The 24102-nt window shown below is 36.8% G+C and overlaps 1 protein-coding gene across 14 annotated transcripts in view; it reads left to right on the plus strand.

Annotated features, from left to right (window-relative positions):
• Cfap54 (cilia and flagella associated protein 54) overlaps positions 1 to 23398 on the plus strand; it is a 338714-nt gene extending 315316 nt beyond the window's left edge. For 3 of the 14 annotated variants that reach the window (XM_087192624.1, XM_087192633.1, XM_087192629.1), the window contains 2 exons: positions 10419 to 10552; positions 22907 to 23379. In XM_087192624.1, coding sequence (XP_087048750.1) covers positions 10419 to 10538 — 120 coding nt within the window. In that variant the 3' untranslated portion in view covers positions 10539 to 10552; positions 22907 to 23379. Of the gene's footprint in view, positions 1 to 7229; positions 7389 to 10418; positions 10553 to 22906 lie in introns of those variants that run through there. The other 11 variants (XM_087192626.1, XM_087192630.1, XM_087192628.1 and 8 more) reach the window with 8 other exon arrangements.
• Positions 23399 to 24102: the final 704 nt, after the last annotated feature.

The raw sequence follows: 24102 nt of genomic DNA on the forward strand, positions 1-24102 counted from the left end.
CCAGTGCTCTATGAACTCCCTCTCTCCTGTAATCTCTCTCCACTCCCACCAGATTTCAGTCTTCTCTCCTTCCATGGGCTCAATGGCTCCTTGAAACCCCCACTTTTCTATCTTCTGCTTTTAGGAAATGTATGGAAGGTTCTAGGGCTTCTATAGGAAATTTCTCAAGTGAAATTAGAATTCAGATGAAATTATTGACTTTTTTCATATTGAAGTTTGTAGGAAGATGTTACTCAAAGGGGATGTTATTTCTCAATCTTTTTCTTGGTTTTCTTTAATGTCTAATTCTCTTTCTCATACTCTAGAGGGAGGGAATGTTCTTAAGGGCAATGAAATAGAGTCTTCAATAAAAATTATGCTAGAAATGTCTTAGGTTTATTTTACCATGACTTAGAAAAGAAGCATCTAGAAATTTGGCATAGAAGTTAGGCTTATTACTTTAAATATCTTTTAGAATGAAACTATCATATGATATGACTCTACTATACCACTCCCTGGTATATATCTGAGGGAATCCAAGTTATCATACTGTAGGAATAAATGCATACCCATATTTATGGTGGCACAATTCACACCAGTAAAGATATGGAACGGGCCTAGGTGCTCACTGGATGCATTGGTAAAGAAAATGAAATATATATGTGTATATATATATTTATATATATATAATGCTGATTTATTCATTTTTAAGGAAGGATGAAATTATGTCATACAGTATTATTAGACAACAGAAAGAGAATAAGGTTGGGGGAAGAAAGGGGGTAAGTAGTAGGGAGGATGGATATGTTCAAAATATGTTACATGCATGTACCAGTATGAAAATGCCATATTGAAACCCAATATATTATAAAATTCATATGCACTACTAAAATACATTAAAAAATCTCCATTAGCTTGTATTGAATGTATACTAGTATGCATTTTCCATATTGCCATTCAATGGTTCTATAGTTGACCACTGAATTAAATACTCATACCTGTCATGGCCCCTACATGGCACTCAGATCTCCTCTTCAAGATGAAGAACTTATTTTCCTAGCTTTGGCAATGTGCTGCTTGCTGTTTGATAGCCCTTAGCTCTCAGCCTTCTCTAATAATTGCCTTTAGCTAAAGTTTATGACCTCTTCTTGGGAGAAAAACCTGTATCCAATTACAGGTTGAATGTGAGTACAAAGACTTGACCTTGCTACAATTCAAGACAACTCAGAAGTACAGTCCCAGCTTCAAAGCTCCTTATTGGGTTGTCTGAGCCCTATGTTGTGACTCATTTTAGCCCAGCTTCTCCCTCTGTGTAATACTGTTTCCTTCCCTTTGCCCATGAGTATTAATCTCCTGGGGATTCCATAATGCTAATAACTTATGGAAAGGTAATTTCCATCTTAGAATCTGCTTCCTAGGTATGTTAATCAGCTTCTGTCACCATAACAAATACCTGAAATGATCAGTTTAGAAAAGGTTTATTTTGGCTCATGGTTTTGGAGGGTTCAGTTCATGATCAGTTGGGCCTATTGCTTTGGGGCCTGAAGTGAGGCAGTGTATCATGGAAGGAGAATATGGCAGGGCAAAACTACTCATGTCACCATAAGCCAAGGAGCAAAAGGAAAACAGGAAGAGATAGGCCCCCACCATCTCTTTTAAGAGCATGCCGCCAGTGACCTAGAGACCTCTCATTTAGCCTACCCTCCTAAAGGCTCCAGCATTTTTAATAACAGCATTCTGGGGACCAAGCCTTTATTATATGGGTCTTTGGCAGTTGGGGGAGGCACTTAAGACTCACACTATAGCAATAATAAACTGGGCTGCAACAGAGACTGAAAAAATAAAAATGAAGATTCCCTGACTGGTGAATACTTAAGAGCACTCACTTAGTCCTTATTTATTAAAATTAGAGAAGTCCCCAGGAACCAGAAAACACACTTTCTGGCTTGAAGTTTATTTTGTAATGCAGAAGAAGGGACAGATATCATACACATGTTACCCATTCATGATTTAAAAATACTTTGTTCAATGTGGCTCGTAGTCCAATCACATTTTCTTCTGACCTCGGCGGTAATAGTTCATTGAAAAATGAAATAAAACTCTCTAAAATGAAGACATCAGCCTATATCCTGTCCTCAGTAAAGGTGAAAAATCACCCAGAAAAACTAGTTCTCAGAGTATAAAAATACCTCTCAGCCATTGGTGAGTCCAAGGTTCTCCATGACATGCAAATCTTTTGAATCATTCTCTGAAAGTAAAGCTAATAAGATAAAATGAAATGTAATCACATGTAAGTACTGCATTAGAATTTATATTTTCACATCTCCACAGAAAGTGAGGAATATAAAACATACAGGGCTTTTCTCTTTTACTGTTACTTTCATTTTCCTTTCCACTCCCTCCCCCAATCCACTTCCCTATTTCCAGAAGACTCCCTTCTAGTAAACCATTCCGTTTTGCTATACATGAAATATAAGCATTTCTATTAAATTCTCTAGGCAAGAAACCTTTTTCTTTAACTCTTCCCTCCAGTCCTTGGTTGTAGGCCCTGAACCATGGGCTCTAAATCTGCATCTGCTTGGGCTTTTCATGCCCTGTGTACTTTGTTGTTAGAATGTTGCTTCTGTAACTCATGCTTCTTGCTCTCTTTAGAGCTTTTGATATTTTAAGGAGAGCTTTCCTTGTTTGGGACCCTTTGTTAGTTCCATATATGTTGAAAGGCCCCTTCCTGATGAATGAGAGCAGCTATTCTTTCTGCACAATAGGGTGTCAGTCTTCAAAGCCCCTTTTCACTGGGCCTTCAAGTCTTCAGCAGTCAGAGTAAGCTGGAGCACAGACAGCCTAAGCATCACTATTTTCTTAAGGATCACTTGGTCTAGAAGGCTTGTTTTCCTAAATCGTTCTCTATGAAAGGATATACTGTAATGGAGGTAACACTGTCAACTCTACCACTTCTCATCAGGCGGCCTACCTTGCGGGGCTCTGGGTGGGGTGTGGAGAGCAATTTGTGCAGAGTGAGCACTGAGGAGGGAAAGGGTATTAAAGAAGGTCCCAAGGCCCCCAAAACATTCACTATCTGAGCTCTGTTTTACTTTGCATCATACTGCTTTTAACTGTCCTATGGTTTTTCTTTATAGCAAATAGTTCTGTGATTCTCTGACACCACCTGGGTGTCCAGCAGCTCAATCCGATTCTGACATGACCCAGAGTCAGCGTAGGCCACACAGGTTAACAGCTCAGTTCCACAGGATCCTTCACTTCAAATGCCAGGTGCAAGTGGGGTGTCCAAGCTACGCCTCCCCCAAACCCCCAGCATACACATTTGCGAGTTGCCAAGCCCCTTGCTTTGGGTTCAGTAATTTTATGCAATAATTCACAGAACTCAGGAAAGAACTTTATGTATGATTATCAGTTTGTTATAAAGGATACAACTCAGGAACACCAGACAGAAGAGATGCATAGGGTGAGGTATGGGGAAAGATGTCATTGGCATGCCTGTACATTCACCATCCTGGAAGCGCACCTAAACAGGGTTCCTGAGGAGTTTCGTTATGTAGATATCACTGATCCTTGGCCATTCGTGATTGAACTTAATTGTCCCTCCCAGCTTTAGCAAGTAGAAGACAGTAAATTTCAAGCATTTTAGGAGCTTTGTGCCAGGAACCCAGGAGAAAAATGAAAAACTGTTTTCAGTAGACCACAATTCCTGACAGCGAACATAATGTAAGATTTATTTTTAAGCATACATTCCACTGTCTGTAGTCTCTCACAGCATAGCTCCTGTCACAGAGGTGCCTTTCATGTATTCCAGTAATGAAGCCATTGTTGAAAACATCCACTTAGATGTGAGAAGGGAGACAGGAGCCCTCACGTTGCTGAAATGTTTAGGTTGGAACGAAATGATTGGTTTTCTGCATGTGTGGGACAGTATTTCTGGCCAAGAATTGTCCTATATTAAAAGATGACCTCTGCTCATGGAAACACCGTGCATGGCTGGGTTTCAGTCATTGTCAAGTGGCAGTGATAATGGTGATGATGGCTTAAGAAAAATCTATTCTTCAATTTTAGACAATGTGCCATTTAAACCAATTGCCCACCCAAATGCTTTCTCTACTATATCTGGTCTTTAATTTCCAATTTTTTTGTTCTCTGCAAAATCCCTTTTTTATAATAATATTATTTCCTTAAAATTTAATATTAAAAGATTCCAACCATCTCACCAATATGACCACTTGATCTCATTTTATATTAGTAAAACCTTTTCTGTCATATTTAAAGTTTTATTAACACAAAAATTAGAGTGATGAAAAGATAATTTTGTTCTCAGAGAAGTGTGAAATTTCCTGTGGTCTAGCAGTGTTGTATAAAAGCACTTCTCACTTTCCTACAAGGTGGGTGGTGTTTCTGTTCGAATGGGGAGAATAATATCTAATATTGCTGGCATGAATATACTTTTAATTATATAAAAGTACAGTGAAACCAAACATGTCTAGTTCTCTCTTATCTGGAACTTTTATTAGATGGGACGCCAGTTGCTGAAGATATTGAGTCTTCAGCAAGCTAGTATCATATTATCCTGTCTCCTTTGAAATGCATGTTTTCACGCAGTCTAGAAAAAAATCCAATAAATCATTAACTTCAGCAAAAGGTGATATATTAAGAAGAGATAGGAAACATTGTAGAGAAACTTATAAGTGAGAATGCTGGATGAAAATACTATTTGATTTCTTACCTCAAGCCTATTAAATTTTTTTCCCTGTGGCTCTTGCTCTGTGTTTTAAGGTTTCTGAAAAGGAGGCCAAGTTAAATCCACTCATGTCATGGAACTCACAGTTGTTCAAAGTCCCACTTGGCAATTACAGTACAAGAATAGGCAAACCTAGCTGATGAGTAGAAGTTATGCCCTCTCTTTTTGGTCATTTAACACTTAGAATCAATGAAAAGGCAAAGGACATTGTGGCAAGAGGAATAAGAAGCTCCAGTATAGGTGCTCAATAAAAACTGACTGGATTGAGAAAAGTTGTAGATATTTTCAAGACTACATTTTCTTTTTAATTGAGGTAAATTATTTGAACAAAAGAACAGAAGTAATATAATCTTCCTGATAAAGGAATCTAGTTTTGATGCAGAATCTCATATAAAATATAGTTTTCATGCAAAAACTCATATAAAATACAGCATTGGCAAATAACCTGGTGCTCTCTACTGACTTCTACAACCCTCACACAAGTTCAAATCCAGACCAGAATTTATTGAACCCCTTCAGTATGCCCAACTCCATGAATGTCCTTTGCCTTCTTTTTACTATTTACTATTTCTTTTATTCTCTCTGGTAGGTAAAATCGTCACCGTTTCTTTAACACTACCCCTTAAAGCGTATTCTAGTGTAAACCAACTTACAGTTATTTGCCAAGCTGTTTTCTTCCTTTCTTTCCACAAAGCTTTTCCTGACCTAGGAAAAGGAAGAAGGATTCCTTGGTTCCTTATCCTGGCCAATTTTAATTCAAAACTATTTACAGAAAAACAACAAAATAGGAGAAGGAAGAAGAAGGGGAAGAAGAGGAGGAGGAAAAAGCTACATTCATATAATTGCCAAACTCTTCTTTTTTGAGTGGCAAAGAAGTTCGATAATTCACTTGAAGTTTAAGTTTACTTGAGAAATTCTCCATGGAAGGAAGGCCTAGAACTTTCTATAAGCAGAAGATAAAAAAGTGGGTGTTTCAAGGAGCCATTGAGCCCTTGGGAGGAGAGGATTGGCGTCAGGTGGGAGTGGGAGAAAGATTACAGGAGAGAGGGAGTTCACAGAGAGCGCTGGAGCTGCCAATGGCTGACAAACGAGGCAGAGGGAGCTGAGAGGACCGGTGTGCTCAGGGGAGGCAGAGGTGGTGCACAGAGTGGATAGGGCCGTGTCCCGAGGAGCCAGTCCGCCTGGGCACGGACCCTGACTGTCACCGACTCGCTGAGGGACCCGTGGACATGTCACTGAGCCTCCAGGTCTTGTGTTGTATGTGTGTGGTAACTTTATCAAAACATTTTGGTTCATTTTAAATGTCCAGATAAATCAAGTCTACATACAAACACTTCAAGAAATAGCTCCAGAGAAATACTTTGCCTTTGAGCCTTGTCACTGGATTTCAAGTCCTGTAAATTTTTATCTCTAAGTTTTGAATTCCCTGAAGAGAAAGCGTAACTCTGACTTCCCAAAGCACATTCAGGCATCTTTCTGTTTAGGACATTGACGTGCTTTCAGTGTGAGACAAGTTGAGTATTTTCACCTAACTTAACACTTTCAGAACTGGCCTTCCTGATTTTGACGATAGTGCCTTTTAAAATATTTGATAAAATGTGTACTTTGTAAATTACTGTGACAATGCTTATGTGATATTCTAATTCTAGTAAAACATTTTAAAATGGAAAATCTTTTAAACTCCATTCACAATAGTGGCAAAATTATAAAAAGCCTTGGGATAAATTTAACAAATTATAGTAAGGTTATAAGTAAAGATAAGGATTTTGCTTTAGGAGGGTTAGCAGATAATTTTAGCAGATAATTTTACAATGTCATTCATTAAATAAACTTTTCTCTTTGCCCTGAATTGAAAAATTAATTAATCATATGTTAATGATGTCTATCATCACTTCTAATTAACATTATATGGAAATTCTCAGCTAGTGAAATAAAAGGAGAATTTTTTAAAGGTACAGGTATGAGAATGGAAGAAATAAAACTGTCATTATTCATGGAAAATCAAAAATAGTTTTCAGGTAAGCTCTTTGGGTGAATAAGTTTGATAAAGATGCTATATATAATATCATTGCAAATATGCTTTATTTTTTATAGCAGAAGCAACAGTTAGAAGTGAAATGCTTTCAAAGCTATCATTTATAATAGTATCAAAAATTGACATGGACATACAATGAACTTAAATTAGCTAAGACCAATTAGAAAAAGAACCAAGCTGATGAGCTTCTAGCCATGCAGTGTTACAAAGGAGCTACAGTAACAGAATGAGACTAGAATGAGTACAGATAAAGAGTTCAGATGAATTGAAAGATATAGATGGTCTCTATTCCAAAAATACATAAATTGAATAGAGAGTCCAGAAAGAGACTCATACATGTGCATCCCCAAGAGTAATGACAAAGGTGACTCTTCAGTCCAGTGAGGAAGGGACAATCTCTTCAGTAAATGAGTCTGGGTGACTGGATATCCATGTGGTAAAGAACAGACTTGAATCCTTACCTTACAGAATGTACAAAACCAGTTCCAAATTACTTGCAGAAATACATGTGGGATATAAAATGATAAGCTTCAAGAGGAAATGATAAAGGATTATCTTCATCACCTTGGTGGAACCAAAGCTGTTACCAAGAGGACCCACTTAAGAAATTACCAGCCATAAAAAAAGACTGTAAATTGGACTATGTTTAAGGTATCATCATCATTAAGTGGATGAAATAGCAAATTCCAGAATGGGAGCAATTTTTTTTTTGTACTGGGAATCGAACTCAGGACCTTGCGCTTGCCAGGCAGTTGTGGCACCACTGTGCTGCATCTTCAGCCCCTTTTCTTTGAGAAAATATTTTTATATACTCCAGAAGGGACTGAATTCTAGAATATATTAAGAATTCCTGTATACATCAAAGAGAAAAAGACAACTAATATAAATTGAACAAAAGACCTGCATTTCCCCCCCAAAAAAGATAGTATTATTAGTTGTCAGGCACATGATATTATATATATATAAAGATATCTCAACATCTGGAAAACAGCAATATGACCAAAATCTTAAACCAAAATTATCAAAGTTTGTGAAGATATGGTATAACTGGAGCTTTTATACATTGCTGGTAGGGGGTGTGAATTAGAAAGCATTAGAATTGGCATAAAGATAAATACAAGCACATCCAATGGCCTTGAAAATCCCACTTTTGTATTTTTGATTTGATTACATGAATGTGTACATTTAATAGATACATAAATATCGTTTTGCACACTTACAATTTCTACACTCCTTTTGTCTGTGTATTGTAACTCAATCAGAAATTCACATTAAAACTTGTGACAGCAATAGGAAAATATAGAATACAATGTTTTAGCCTGAACAAATACATGGATTTTGAGGCATTGCCTTGTCTACCAAGGGCTCACAATGCCTGGGGTGTCAATAAAGGTGGGTGTAATAACAAGAGAAGGTCCTGACATTTTAGAGTAATTTGTGTTTCTCAGAGGACAGACACAATTAGTAACTCTGGGTGACAACTGCTTTTATTTTTTCTTCCTGATGTGAAGATTTCACCTGTGCTTCCCATAAATAACTCATCTATTAATTTTCATCCTGTTACAAATGGCTGTTTCTTTATGGAAGTTCAGTGACAAGGATCAGAAACCAAAACACTTTATTTGTATCTAGTATATAAATAATGTCTTGAAGATAACTCTAATATTAAGTAAAACCAACTTAGCAACTTTGTTTTTAAAAAATTTATTCCAATCTTTAATGTGGAATGGATTCTGGAATAAAAGAGATATAGTACAGCGTAAAATACAAATATTACTTAGCAATTATTTCCTTGTATACTACCTTGAAAACCATCTGCTAAAAGTTGTTAAAATGGGCATGAGATGTTTTATCATTGTGAAATAGATGAAATGCTCAGAATTGTTAAATAGCAATGAGATGCGATCAAAACAACCATGGTAAATATGTATAGTTTCAACGTATGAGCAAGGCAGTTAATTGGGAGTGTCAAAATTTTCTGAATGAAATGGTAATGAAATAGCAAAAGCAACAATAATCAAGGTTTATAACATTTTGTAATGTTATACCTTGGACTTGGGCAGACCCTCGTGTATTTCTGGTTGAAATGTTAATTGCCACAACCTATTTGGAAAGTAGTTTTGGCAAGAAATGTTAAAAAGTAAAAGGTAATTATCCTTTGACCAAACAAAACGATTTTAGGAAGTCAGTAGTACAGAAATTTAAAGCACTTATGTCTAAGGGTGTAAGCATGTAAAAAAGTAGAAACAACTTCTATGAAGAATGATGGAATAAATCATGAGATGACTAGCCAAAGAACTGTTATGTAGCCATTAATAAGAATGTGTTGAACGTGATACTATTATGTAACATTTACTGAGTAGTCATTATGTACTAGGCACCATTCTAAGTGTTTGATTTCTATAAATTCATTGAGCCTTGTAACAATAATATCTTAGACAAAGTATTCTCATTTCTATTTTATGGATGATGAAATTAAAGTTTAAGCAGATCAAATGCTTTAGCCTTTCACAGAGCTGGTATTTATGAGGCCTGAATTTGAACCAGGCAGTCTTACTCTAGATTACACACTCTTTCACTTGCATGTAGTTATTCTACCGCCCTGTATTAATTGAGGAGGGATTTATCATACGTATTTTAATTGAACAAGCAAATAATGGAAATGTGATTATTCTATTTAAAGAAGAAAAACAAAAGCCATATGAAAGAATACACCCCAACTGGAAACACTGATTACATCAGAATTGATCAAGGAAGGAGGATGTTACTAATTTTTAAATTTGTGCCTCTTTATTATTTGAAATACTAGAAAGCATTGGAATACTTTTTTAATGTAATAAAATGAAGAAAAGTTAACGAAACCCAGCCCCCACTCCTAGGTTCATTATGCTACCTTGAGAATAAAAGGAATGGATGGTTCATTTAATAAACAACAAGAAATTAATAAAAGTCATCCTCTGGCTTCTTACCACGACTCAGACTCACAGCTCTGTTTCATTGTGGTCCCTCTCTGTTGCATTTGCTCCTTCATTATCTAAAGTGTTTATCTAGATGGCCTTGAAGTGGGTTCAGTCAACATTCATTTCCTGTCCTCCATTTTTGTTCTCTCTTCTTTACCCTTCAGTCAAATAACCAATGCTAGGGCCACAAAAACAGTCCTTATTTTCCATTTTCCAGCCTGCTCAGGGTGACTTTGGCTGTACTGAACCTCAAACATGGTTGCTAAGTGCCTCTTTTAGACAGTGATCTCCAAACCTCCTTTGGGGGTGCTTTCCCCTTGGCTGTCACGACTTCCACCGAAAGTGAGGGAGAGAGAGAATTTGTCAACTGGCCAATCTGTTGTAAAGGAAAGCATTTCACTAGGATAGGGCCACTTTGTCTTATGCCTAGAACCATGCACCAAGATTATATCAATAAAAATAGTCCAAAGATTTAGAAGTAGTTGATATTTTATAGGCTAATATATAAATCTTAATAGGATATAGAGTGATATATGTGACATTTTAGCGCTATAGAGATATGAAACTGCCCTTCATTGTAGGTACAAAAGTTAACTACCTTTTATATGCAACTGTTATATGCAATTTGTATTCGTATACCTTGAAAACTTTACTTCAGTCAACAACTTGAAACGATACTTTTATGCTTTTTTTTCAGGTTCCATTTGATATCTCACTGCCTTCTATATTTAATCTCGAGAGACTTTTTGATATTGCTAATGGTTGTATTGTATCAGGAGGAAGGCTTTTCAACTGGATGGTGTCGATTATTCCCTGAACCTCATTTACATGGTAACCTTACAAAGGATTTAATTGTTACTGTTTTTATCAGTTTGAAATAAATTTCTGGAGGTGTGCTCTTATAACAACCAATATGAAACTGATTTCTTATAGAAGGTAAATTTCTTTAATAATTATAGATTCAAGGATTGTTTTAAGTTGTATTTGAATTAAATAGCAATGCTGTTGCTTTTTAAAACTGTATTACCAAGCTATTCATAGAAAGTAGATTTGTGCAGTGTGATTCTTCTACTGTTACTTTATATTAGGTTGTCTTTAGAAATGTTTATACAAGATTGGATTAAACTGATAGTTCTCAAGTTGGAGCAGTTTTCCCTTAGATTACATTTGACAATGTCTGGAGCCATTTTTGGTTGTTATAACCGAAAGGAGTGTATTAGTGGTATCTAGTGGGTAGAGGCCACTGGTGCTGCTAGACCACAGCCCACTCTCTACAACCAAACATTATCTAGCCCAAAATGTCAGTTGTGCCAGTTTTGAGAAACCCAAGATTAAATCTTAACCTGTGATAAATTCAACTCTGGAAGTTTGTCTGTTTGGCTTGGGATATAATCTGTACCAAATTAGACCTTGTATAATTTATATTTCTGAGAGCTAACATTGCACAGAATTTTATTGCATGAGCTTTGGAATTATACAGACCTGGATTTGAGTAGCAGCTTCACCACTTAGTGGCTTTGCTACTTTAAAGAGTTAAATTATTAAGCCTTTGTTGGATATTAATATCTATCTTATAGGAGTACTAATGTGTTAAATTAAGTGAATCAGTATGACAAAGTGCTTAGCACATGCGTGATGTGCAGCACTGTTGGGAGTACCACTTTCCTGCCAAGCTGGAGGAGAACCATGCATTTCTGACTTCTGTTGTCTAGCATTAACTGTGCCACACATGAATGTTTCCCAGGCGCAGGCCTATGTAAAGGTACAATGATAAATAAATAAAATAAGTGTGTTTTTCTAAAGCTTAGTGATTCAATACATCTAACCTTTTCCCTCAAATTATGAATTTCTTATTTCCTAATGGCATAAAAGGCCACTCTTTTATCAAGCACTATAATAGCTACTGGTTACTCACATTTTAAAATAGTCTCCAATGATAATAAAAGAAAAAAATAGAAATCTTATGTTGGTCCCTAATTTTTAAAAATTTAGATATCTGTAAAGTTTCAAAGTCTGGGAAAAGCCAAACTAAAATTGACCCATAATACTATGTAGAGGAAATGAATTTTTGGCAAGGTATTTAAGGATAAGAAAGTTCTTATTGGTTGAAAATTTGCTATAAGAATTTGGTAGAGGCAAGAATACTCTAGGAGAACAAGGGCATAAAAAGGAAAACTCACAAGATGTATGTGCCAAGGACTTGCCTGCTATATATCTGGAGTGTGTACCATGTGTAGCAAAGTGAGAAAAGTTCTAAGGGTGAACTAGAGAGAAGACTTGGGATCAAGTCAGTAGGTGATAGGGTAAAACTGCAGATGATTAGGTTCCTGGCATGAGCAGACATTCAGTAAGTATTACATGAATGAAAGGAATCAGTGGAATGAGTGATGATCTATTCTCTAGGGGAAAGAATGGACAAGAAGGAAATGAAAAGCAGTAAGACCTACAGGAAAAGCAAGAGGACCTATACCATGTTGTAGTGCAAGAGAAACCAACAAAACATTTACTAGTTAAGTGGAAATATGAAATAAAGTTTGGTTCAAACAGAAAAGCCATTTTTGGGTGGTGATGACTCATGTGGTGAAGGCTTCCAGGTCCTTTGATCTGGAACTGGGGTTTATAAATGTCCTTCTGAAATAGAGAACTCTTTGATGCCTTGTATGTCTCAATAGAAGTTCAATTTATTATGCAAAATTCAGACATTAAGGGCAAAAAAGTTGCAGCATATTACCTATACATTTAAATTCTGGTATAGAAATCTAACAGGACCAACAATCAAGACCATTCATGTCATCCTAATGTTAATTTCCCAAGAATGTATATACCTGTTGTCCATTGTTCATCACTATTAAGTTTAAATTACATGTTTTTCATTTTTCCTTAAATATCAGTACATGTGAATTGTTTTTAAAGAGCCCTACAATGATACCTGGTACATAGTAGAGGTCTATAGTATTTCTGCTTGTTGAGTGAATGGATGGAAATATGCATGGATGGGTGGATGTGACCTAGGCAAGATTGCAGTGTGAAACCTTAAAAAAGAGGGAGGCAAAAGCACTGTCAACACCTCCACCATCATTACATTACCAAAGTTGCCCACCTTTTCCGGGGCATCTTCCATATAAAGCCCTGTATTAATAAGTACTTTGTATGCATTGTCTCCCTGTCTTCATAAGAAGTATGACCATCAGGCATACTCTATTACTGAGTCCATGTTACACAGCAGGAAACAGAAGCATAAGGCAGTTATATAACTTGCCCAGTGATCATGGTCAGAAGTAGAGCAAGGATTTAAATCCTGACTGAGAAATCTGAGCTCTTCATTGCTAAACTGGCTTCCCTGCCCTTGCATCCGCTCCATGGCTCTGGGAAATTTGTGAATCAAGTGAGAGAATAAGACATAGCTGAGTCTCAAGCTAAAACTGGAACATCTGAGATTCTTTTTTTAAATAACTTGCAGCCCTGGGTGGATGTCCTAAGAAACATAACGGTGGGGGAGATGTTATCTGTGCTAGCACAGTGATTTCCTCTGGAGAGGGCAGGCTTCTTCCCAATAGTGCAGATAATATGAAGTTTCAGTACTTTTTTCCCCTCCACTTTTAGATATTTACAGATGCTGTTATTTTAGGTGTTGTATTGCCGGAGCGAAACACTCTCTAAAACTGCACCAGACCCTGCAGCCAGTTTCACCATTTTAAGCCATCCTAGAAATTCCCCAGCTCTTCTAAAATAGAAGCAATACTCGCTACTTAAAGCTGGAATTTTCTGTGCAAGGCAGTGAGGAAGTGGTGATGAACTGGGCTAAAGTAAAAAAAATAAAAGAAGATTCAGCATCTACTGGGATGAAAGATGTGTTTATTTCCAGAAATGTCTTTTAGGGTTTTTTTTAAGACCATATTATACATGTGCAGCTGCTTTTTAAAAATGCAATGTACGGTACATGTATGCAAATGTTCCATAGCAGACACCTATATGTGATGCTTTCTACTGGCTTAAGTTATAACAGAGAATGACAGGAGGCAAACTGAAAAGGGGAGAAGAGAGGAAACAAGACAGGGGAGGTAAGAGGAACCAGTGTCCACAGCTGAGTGAAACGTAATAAAAACCCATCTGCTTCCCATGTCTTCCTCCTTCTCAGTCTCGAGGAGTTTGCTTTAGAAATTGACCACCTGCCAGCTATCCAGGGGTTTAAATGCAGTGGTTTCTGTTCACTTCACATGGGGGTACTTTGCACGTTTCTCAGCCCAGTTAACTTGTCCTCCTTTCACTGAATTGCAGGGGCGCGGGGATAGTACGTTTCTGCAAAGTACTAGAAGCATGGCTTCTGCCTCTGGTTTGCATTGCCCCTTTTTCTGGATATCATCGTGTTGATCCTTGCCAGTTTGAGGATCTCTGCCTCAGGATGACCCATTCAACTGGCCCCTACAGGTGTCCTTTGGCACATAGTTGCATTGTTATATTTCCTTGCCACAACCTTCTAACCATACTCCAGAGCCATAGTGTGTGAGTCTGTCCAAGTATTCCTTTGTTTTGAATTTTGTTTGAGACTTCATAAATAATTTCTCCTCATTTATCTTGGAACTTAGAGTGTTCATAACCCTAGAAACTTAAGCTAAACACACATAATGCCATCAAAGATGTTTTCAAACCAGAATAGAAATATATGTATGTATATATATAATTTATTTATTAGTATTATCTATGTGTGCATAGTCCTGACTGTGGATTAGGAAAGAAAACAGTGGGCCCAGAAATCCACTGCATAGCTACTTTTTCCCATTTTCTCAGATGTAAAATGCTTTTGGTATATCAGACCAAAAAGAAAACAAAAGCTTTCACTAAGGAGATTTGGACAAAAGTGTTCACTGATGCATTGATTATAATACAAAAAAATGAAGATTTACTAACTATCCATCAGGTGGAAAATGGATAAGTAAATAATAACATACAGGAGAATATACAGAAGTAATGAATGAACGGATAATAGAACACTAATCTTTCTTAAATGAATTAAAGAGACATCAATCTGGATTCACTTCAAAAACAGATTGAGTAAAAGAGGAAAATTAAGTATTACAAAAGGACATATTTAGGAAGGTGGAAATTATATAAAGCTTAAAAGCAAGCAAATTGATATACCATAGTACTCATACATACATACGTATTGTACTAAAAATATGTTTAAAGTACAAGTTAATGGTCCAAACCAAATTCTGGCTGTGGCCCCTCTTGGATAAAGGAGAAATGAGCTCTAAGAAGAATGCTTAAGAGGTTTAATTTGTATTCTCAAGACTTTCTTTCTTAACCTAGATATATGTTATATTGGTCTCTACTGTTTTATATACATGATACATTTTATACATTTTAAAAACATCAATTACCTTCTTCATCTTGTGGCTGACAAGCTTTGTACAGTTATTGTTTCACCTGACGGTAAACAACTCTTAAATGTATGCTATGATTCTCATCTCATGTGCGAGTAACTGAGTGGTTCATATCTGGTTCCATTAATTTGGGTTTTAATGACAATTAAAAATCATTTTGAAACTAATGTTAAACCATATACATATGCTTAATTTTAGAAAAGTCAATCTGAAAGCATTAATTTTTAATGTAAGAGAGTAGAGCCTTAATAAATGTTTAATTAAATGAAGCAGATTTCCCGTGCAATTCCTATCAATTTTGTTTCCTCATTATACTTTAAATTATTTGATTTGCCAAAATTAGATATATGCAGAACTTTTTATGTGATTGCCTGTTATGTGAAATGAGGCTTATGTGAAAAATGCATCTCCCATCCATAATTTCAATGTTTTAAAAAATATATTACATTTCTCTTTAGTTTTGCTTTCCACTTCAATAGAGAGCCTGTGTGTTGCAACTTTGACACTAGAATTTCCATGGCAACAGATTTTTTTTGTCATAAATACAGGCTTCATTAAGAAGAAGGCTTTAGAGACAGTAGTTTTTTTCATAATAAAATTCATTAGTTAAAAAGCTGGGTAAAGAAGGATAGGAATTTTATTTCAAGAAGTAAATTTTCAACTAGAACTTTGGAGACAGTACAAAATAAATTGCAAATGAATTGTGTTTGCTCTTGTTCGATATTTCAGATCACATTTATACATTTTGTATCGACAGCTTGGAATAGAACTGATCTAAAATCAGGCTCTGTACAACCTTGAACCCTCCTTTAAATTGTCTACAGTGTGAAAAGTCAGTAGATTCCTAAGTAATTCAGAGATTTCTAAGCAGTTTCATAACTTTCTTAATTTAGTTTTCTCCCACAAGAATTATACAAATTTCTTGGACTGCTTTCTCATCATTATAAAAGCAATTCAGAACTAATGTAGAGAAATTGTGAAATATTGAAAGGTGCAAAGTGGAAAATAAAAGTTTCCCAGAAGTCCACCTCCGTGAAATAACCAATGCTAGCAGTTACATGTATTTTCTATAACCTACCTAATTATCTTTCCCAGTAGCCAGGAAAAAACAAACAGTGTTCAAACCAATGTTCAAATGCAGGATTGGAGACAACTGTCCCTATTCCCTCAGAGGAGCATAGATAGGCCTTTTCAGAGCTTATGATTGGCTGGGTGGTTTGGATGAAATGCAGTTAGAATAATCAGGAGGTAATTAGATCCAAAGGAATTGTCCACAGTTCCTCGCCTAGTAATAAAGTATATGGTAATGATCCATAGAATGACAAAAGAAATCAAATCTTCATTTGTCCTTTGGAGGCTGGTCATTTAATCTTTCTCATAAATACATTAGCTCCCTGACAAACTTAACTTACTCATTCAAGCGTAATTTGTTTTTTATGGATTTTTTTTTCATTTGACAGATTTAGTTATTACTCTGTGCCTTTGCTTCCTGGCAGAATGTCTTTTTTCATTTATTTATTTAAAAATATGTATCCAATGCCCACTAAATGCCAGAGACTGTGCACAGAGAAGTGTCACTTAGGCAGTCCCTTCTTGAGATAGCTTATACCTGATCCAGCCATTTCACTACGGAGCCCATCTTCCCCATTTCCCCCTTGATTCCGCCAGAGACACATGCATGCTCCCCTAATACCTGTTCTGTTCACATGTCTGTCCACTCCTTGAGGTCAGAGAACAGGTGGGCATACTTCAAGGAGATGAAGGAACTTATGTTTCCATTTTATACAGAAGTTACCCATTAGATTTAGATTTCCATCTAATGTTGAGCAATTTTCAAACTTTTTACTGGCCCATTGCATTTTTAAATTTTTGAAACATGTTGGCACATGTTGGCTGTACATATGTTTCGATTGCATTCTCTTTCTACTTTTTTTTCTTTGGGCCTTTTGCTATTTTTTCTACTGGCATGTTTATCTTTTATTTCTAAGACCCCTCAGTGTCAAGGACATGAACCCTCTTTATATATTTGTGAATTTTTTAGGTCCTCATTTGCTTCTCAACTTTTGTCTACAGATCATTGGTTCTTAATTTTTAAATTGTAGTCAATCTGGACCATTTCATTATTTATATTCAGAATAGCTGCAAAAGGGATTGAAGGTAACTTGGAAGTATGTGTTCAATGCAGGGATACAATTAATTAAAACCAAGAAAAATAGGGCAAAGAAAAGCAATACAAGTAGAAAAGGAAGATAGAGCCAGCAGTTGAGTCAATTTTTTAATTTTAAGAAAAGATACCATTACATGTTTTGCATTTACTAGGCATTGACCACAAACTTGGCTGTATGCTGTCCTGTAGTACATGTTAACAAGTAAATGCACTATGATAGAGTACAAGATCAACAATGTTATGAGGGAAAAACAGGCCACGTACTTAGGAGATGCCCTGGTATTCCTAATCCCAGTATTAATTTCTAAGAAAGGCTTTTTCTGTAAGTCCTCTTGAGAGAAGACTGGAAATAGACTCTCTCTCTCTATCTCTCTCTCTCTAACAGCAGCCTGCAGTAAAATGCAACACATTTCACAAGTCATCTCAATGACTGCAGGCTAGTTTTTGAAGGATTTATTTAATTTTGTTAAATAATATCCATTTCTGATTAATTAAAAAACAAGTAAGAAGGCATACAGCCAGAGAGGGATATCGAGGAAAAGAATATTTTTATTGATCTTAAAAGCAGTTTCATTTTTGTATGAGGAAAAACGCTACATTGTGTTTTTACTTAGAGTGGTTTCACTGGTTAAAAATAATTTTCAACCGTATTTGAGGTGGTGTGGAGAAACACACCAAGTGGCTGTTATCAAGACTTCAGAGGCTGCTGCTTTGAGTGGCTGAAAGTAGATTGGTTGACCGATCTCACTGCATTCAGAGGGAGCAGAATATTCAACTAGTGCAGCAATGATCCGGGTAACCTCAAACTTAGTTGTGTTTGAGATGCCCGAGTGAAAGTGTAGAGAAAAGGGTCATTATTCTGCAGGAGCTGAAAATAAATGAAAATACCATTTTGTGTGTAAAGTTTATGGATTTCTGATTGAGGGAAAGAAAATTTTTAACATGAAAATTAATATTTGTAGTTGATTTGGCATTATTTTTTATAGGATAATAGATTCATAAATTTACAGGGATCACCAAGGTTATTCAATTCAGTTGTCTACTACAAGTTTAAATCCCCTGTAAAATTTCTCCCTCAAGAAACATTCAAGCAACGATACTTGAATGGAAGATTATTAGCGTCGTGGTTAAGAGACCCGTTTATGACATCGGAGGGCCTGCACTGGAGTTCTGGACTTTCTGGTTACCATCCGCATGAACTCGGGCAAGGTCCTTAACGTCTTAGTACTTCAGTTTTCTCATCTGTAAGTTTGAAATAGATAACACGCCCAGAGCAGTGTCTGGATGTTCAGTAACAGTTATCTCTTACTGTTATTACATACACCTTCTAGGAAGCTCAGTTCGGCCTAAAAAGGGCCAAGAGTTTAGATTGGTTTGGCTTGGTTATTTTTTGGTTTTTAGTAATGGTAAGAGTTCACTTCTGGTAACAGCAGAGTCGCGTTTATAGAACTACGGTCTGCCAATAACAACTATCAACTCTGTACCAAACAACAGTGCAAAGAATTATAAATTCAGAATGAAATGTTTGAAGCCCCCAGGGAATGACTTAATATAGGAAGCTGGAGGAAACATGATCCTTGAAATATCGTAGCTAACTAGGTAAGCTCCACACTGAACAGCTTTTTCTCTGAAGTCACTCCTCCTCATCTTGCAAAGTACAGTCCATGTCGCTTAATGACAGGGTTGTGTTCTCCGAAGTGCACTGTTAAGCGACCTCAGCTTCCTATGAACATCGTAGAGTGTGCTTGCAAAAACTCAGATGCTGGTACTCACCAAGTAGCCTGGTGCTCACTGAGCGTACATAACTGCATATGGTGTACTCTTACACCACTGTCTGCATGGGAAGTGTGATTACACCAGCGTCATCACAAACACATGAGTGAGGTTTAGTGCTGTGACCTTATGATGGCTACCATGTCCCTCAGCGTTAGGAACTTTTCGTCTCCATCATAATCTAATGGCACCACTGTCACATGTGTGATCTGTCATTGACCAAACATCAATAGGTGGCTTGTGACTGTACATAAGTGATAAAGCTTAATTAGGAAGGGATAATGACTGGATAGAGGCTTCAGAAGTTGGAGTGTGGGCCTCTCCAAGCAGCTAGAAATTAAAAATAAAGGATGATCCACAGAAGAAGGAGACAAGGTGGGGAGCCCCAAAATCTGCATTAATTCTCAAACCGTTACTGACTACGAAACTCCACATGGGCATAGGGAGACTGCTGGAAATCCAATGGAAAGCAGTGGCTAGAAGGCTGAAAGAACTAGGCTGAGATTTCAGCAGATACTTGGTGCTGGAAAGACAAATTTGGGAATTCAAGTCAAGTAGAAGGAACTTACTAACTTCTTTGTGCTTTTCATTGGAACCCTAGGAGGGCACTAGCTTAGGAATGAGGGTCCCAGAACCAAAGGCTACAGCTGAGGCCTAAGAGCAAAACAAAAGAAGCCCACTGAGTCAAACCTCCACTAGATTAAGTTGATGTCAGTAGGTGAGCTGTGTGCTAGAACAAAACACTCTTGGAAAAAAAATAACAATGCTCACACTGTATGGTATGAAGTTTTAAAGCACTGTATATACAAATAAGAAAAATGTGATCTGTAAACAAAGAAAAAATGAGCAGATCCTCAGAAGTCTCAGATGGTAGAATTTGAACGTGAAGACTTTTAAATAACTATGATATACATGTGAAATAACCTATTGGACAAGATTGCTATAATGGGCGAAGAGATGAGGAATAGCAGGAGAGATATGGAAATGAGGAAAAAATCAGAAGGGAGTCATGGGACTGAAAAATATATCCGAAATTAAAAATTCATTGAAAGAACTTAAAAGCAAATTAAGCACCACAGGAAGAAAAAGCAGTATGCTTTGTAGATACATTAGTAGAAATTATCCAACTGAGTACAGAAAGAAAAATGATCTTTAAAAATTGCAGTGATGATAGCCCCTGTGACAATATCAGGTGTCCTGTGAAATGTGAAATTGAAGTCTCAGAGAGGAAGGAGGGAGAATTTTTTTAAATGGCAAAACTTTTTCTAGATTTGATTGAAAACATTAACCACTCTCAAATTTAGGAAGTTCAATGAACTTTAAGTGGAATAACCTCTAAAAATCAAAGATAAGAAAATTATCATAAGTCACCAGAAGAAAAAGACATATTGCAAAGTATAAGGAAAGGTACAATAAGAAGAAAGACTCGTATCTCGTCAGAAACTCTGGAGGTGAAAGAGTAATAGACAGCCTACTTAAAAGTGCTAAAAAAAAAGTAAATCAGCCTAAATTGAAAAATATAGTGAATTTTTAAATTAAAAATTATTACAGGGGCCGGAGATTTAGTTCAATGGTTCCGCCACCTGCCTTGCAAGCGCAAAGTCCTGAGTTCAATCCCCAGTACCAAAAAAAAAAAAAAAAATTATTACAGTAAAAGACACATTGCCATAAATCCTCCTCTGCGTACTCAAAATAATACATCTCACTTCAAACATACTTATATTTGTCCCATTGTACTTGGCAATGTGTCTTTTACTGTAATAAGTTTTTTAAAATGTAAACACTGTACTGTTTTATCACTCCTTGTACACTAGACCTGCGGTTAACTCTGTCACTAATTACATTAAATGTAAATGGACCAAAGCTTCCAATTAAAAGAGATTGTATGCATTTTAAATAAAAGACACCAATGAGTAAAAAATAAAAGGATGGAGACATGGATACTGTACAAACATTGCACATAAGAAAACTACTGTGGTTATATTAATGTAAAGGTAGATTTTAAACATGGACACTTCCTGAAATAAAAATAAGATTTTTGTAAAAATAAAAGTGTAATTTATTAAGCTGGCATAATCCTAAGTATGTTGGCATCTAATGATAAGAAATGCATATTTGCTAAACATCTGTCCAGTAATTCCCTCCAGAAAGATCTTTCCCTCTGTTATGAAGATGTTGTGATAAGTTTTCTTGAGCAGTAATATAGCCATATAGGCTTTTTTTGGTACCAGGGATTGAACTCGGGTCCTTGCACTTGGGCTTCAGGAGGCGAAACCACTGAGCTAAATCCCCGGCCCCATATAGGCTATATTCGATGCTTCGGAGAAGCAAGCAAAAGTACTTGAGACAAGGAAACAAGGTCACCAATCTTCTCAATTTATCCAGAACTGAATTATTTCTTTGGACATAGGACTTAGTGGAGAAATCTTGACTGTCCCCAAACATACCAGTCCAGGAAGACTGTGATAGTTACTCATCCTTCAAAGAGGAATTCATTTTCCTTGGAAATAGTAAAAGAAGGAGAAAAAAATGTGGATAGTCATAAGGTGATAGGAGATTGTACAGTGGATGAATGACCCCTTTCAATGATCCCTCAGACCATAAGTAAAGTTGCTCTCAAAAAAATGAGAGTTCTAAAGTGTTTGTGTGTGTGTGTGTTTGAGAGGCTTACAATGGATGAAAATAGATGGATATCATGGACATGGTATTTGTGGGTCAAGGACAAATTCTTTGGGAATTTGCAGCAATCACAGGAATGGTTTTGAATCATCATATGTTACAGAATAGGAAATCTATGTCAAGACTGGGTACATTAAGGGTGAAAAGGCTGCAGTTATATCTGGGATATTATGATTGTATTAGTTAAGAATGAACTCATTTGATTTTGGATGATAGAAAAGCTGCCTCGAACTGAATCACACAATTAAGGGAATGTGTTCACTCATGTAACTGGAAGTGCAGAGGTAAGGAGTGCTCTGTTGCAGGCTTCATTCAGTGCAGAAGTGCACAGTAACACCTAGGCATGGCCCCATTTCTCGGCAAGTATCTCAGCTTCCCTCTTCCTTGAGATACTTCACCTTCATGCTGATTCCTTCCTTGCAGCAGCAATGAGCACAGCAGTCCTAGGACTCTGCTCTCACACAACATTGTGGTCAACAAACTTTCTTGGTTTTTTGGTCAAAGACCAGATAGAAGCATTTTAGGTTTTACATCTCTGTTGCAACTCTATCGAAAGGCAGCTCTTGTCAGTAGCTACAAAAAGCATGACTGTCTTCCGATAGAACATTTTGAATATCACATAAATTTTATTCATCATGCAGTATCACTCTTTGGAACTTTCCCCCCAACCATTTAAAAATGTAAGGTCATTCTTAGCGTAAGGACTGAACAAAAGCAAGTAGGGGGCCAGATTTGACCCACATAGTTTGTTGACTCCTGATTTTAAAAGATTGTCTGATTGAAACTTTAAGCAAACAGTGACATACTCCTCCTTCCTGGCTTTTCTTCTCTTCTCTTCTTCACACTCATTTAAAATGACCCCACCCAACACTCCTTCCATGACAAAATTCTTGAAGTTTTTAACTTTAACTCAGAGTGCTTCCTTAACCCCTGACTTCTACGGCTTCTGCCTGCCTGATCGCCATATAGAGGTTTAAATGCCTTTTAACTTCACATGATCAAAGCTTGCAAGGATACTCTGCTTCCTGAGAGTGGGTCTGACTCCAGGCAGCAGGCAGAGGTGTGTTAGCATCCCGTGGACTTGATCCTGAGGCACGAGATGGTGATTCCGCATTTCTTGCATGGTTGAAGTGTATGTGGTGAAGTGGGGAAGTATTCTGATGCCTCTGTTTCCTCCTCTAGGAATGAACAAATCTGAGGAATTAATCAAAAGGCAACATCAAACTGAGGAATTTTTCAGCACTATCAGCCTGTGGAAATGTGAGAAGAAACACTTAGGATTCAATATTTTGTTGCCCAGAAGGTTCCTCCTGTCCAGACCTGGACCTTGCCCCAACTGATCACTTATGATGTGTCCAAATTCTCTGGAAATTGCTTTGAATTTCCGCTGTCATTCCACTGGCCTCCTACAGCTTCAGAGGTGTTTCAGTTCCTTGTCAGGTAATTTAACTTTCTTCCCTGTTGTTCACAGTCCTGTGCCTCTCTTTGGCTTCCTCTTAGTTTGTCCAGATGACCTATTTTCTTATTTGCTTTGGCTTCCCCATTCTCTCCTGTGTTTTGAAAAGAATAAATTTTCAGATAAATTCAAACTACACTCTGATAAAAATGAGTAGGAGTATTTTGTCCTCTGCATTTATTCCCTACGTGTGTGTGTGTGTGTGTGTGTGTGTATGTACGTGTATGGTACTAGGTATTGAACACAGGGCTTCACACTGAGCTAAATCTCCAGTCCTTTTTTATATTTTATCTCTATATATGATCTCATTAAGTCACTAACTCATGTGGGACTCAAACTTTTCATCTTTCTGCCTCAGCCTTCCAGACTGCTGAGATGATAGGCAATGTGCCACCATGCCTGGCTCAGTTTCTTGAGTACTGCTGTATAGCAGACACAGTTCCTGGCTCTGGACACACAGAAATCTCTATCTCTTAAGATGCTCATAGTACAGTAAGGGTGAGTGAAATGTAAATTTACAGTTCAAAATACATCAGTGTAGATGTTAGAATGAAGCCTGAACAAAATATTTCGGGAAAAAATAGCAAGGGTTCACAGAGGAGATGATGCAGCCTCTGTATCAGGAGAAGAAAAAATTGAAAGGGAGAGAAAAGGTGAAAACGAGAATCTCTAGTCTAAGATATTGTTAGTTGAGTCACAAGATGATTACTTCCTGAAAGAAGAATTGAGAAGATGTATTGGGTAGATGAAATGCCTAATGAGACCATAAATGAGGAGAATTGCTTCTTATAGCATATAAGAAGATAATTTTTAGCAGATAATGAAATTGTTTTCAGTCTTTGGAATGAAAATGAATCCCTTGCTAATGCAGATCATGCTAATAAAGGGAGTGAGAGAAAACGTCGGAATTATACTTGGCTCG

This window comes from Heterocephalus glaber, unplaced genomic scaffold (assembly GCF_053883595.1).
Source record: "Heterocephalus glaber isolate CG9 unplaced genomic scaffold, H.glaber_assembly_v1.0 deba00001572, whole genome shotgun sequence".
NCBI classification, from domain to species: domain Eukaryota; kingdom Metazoa; phylum Chordata; class Mammalia; order Rodentia; family Bathyergidae; genus Heterocephalus; species Heterocephalus glaber.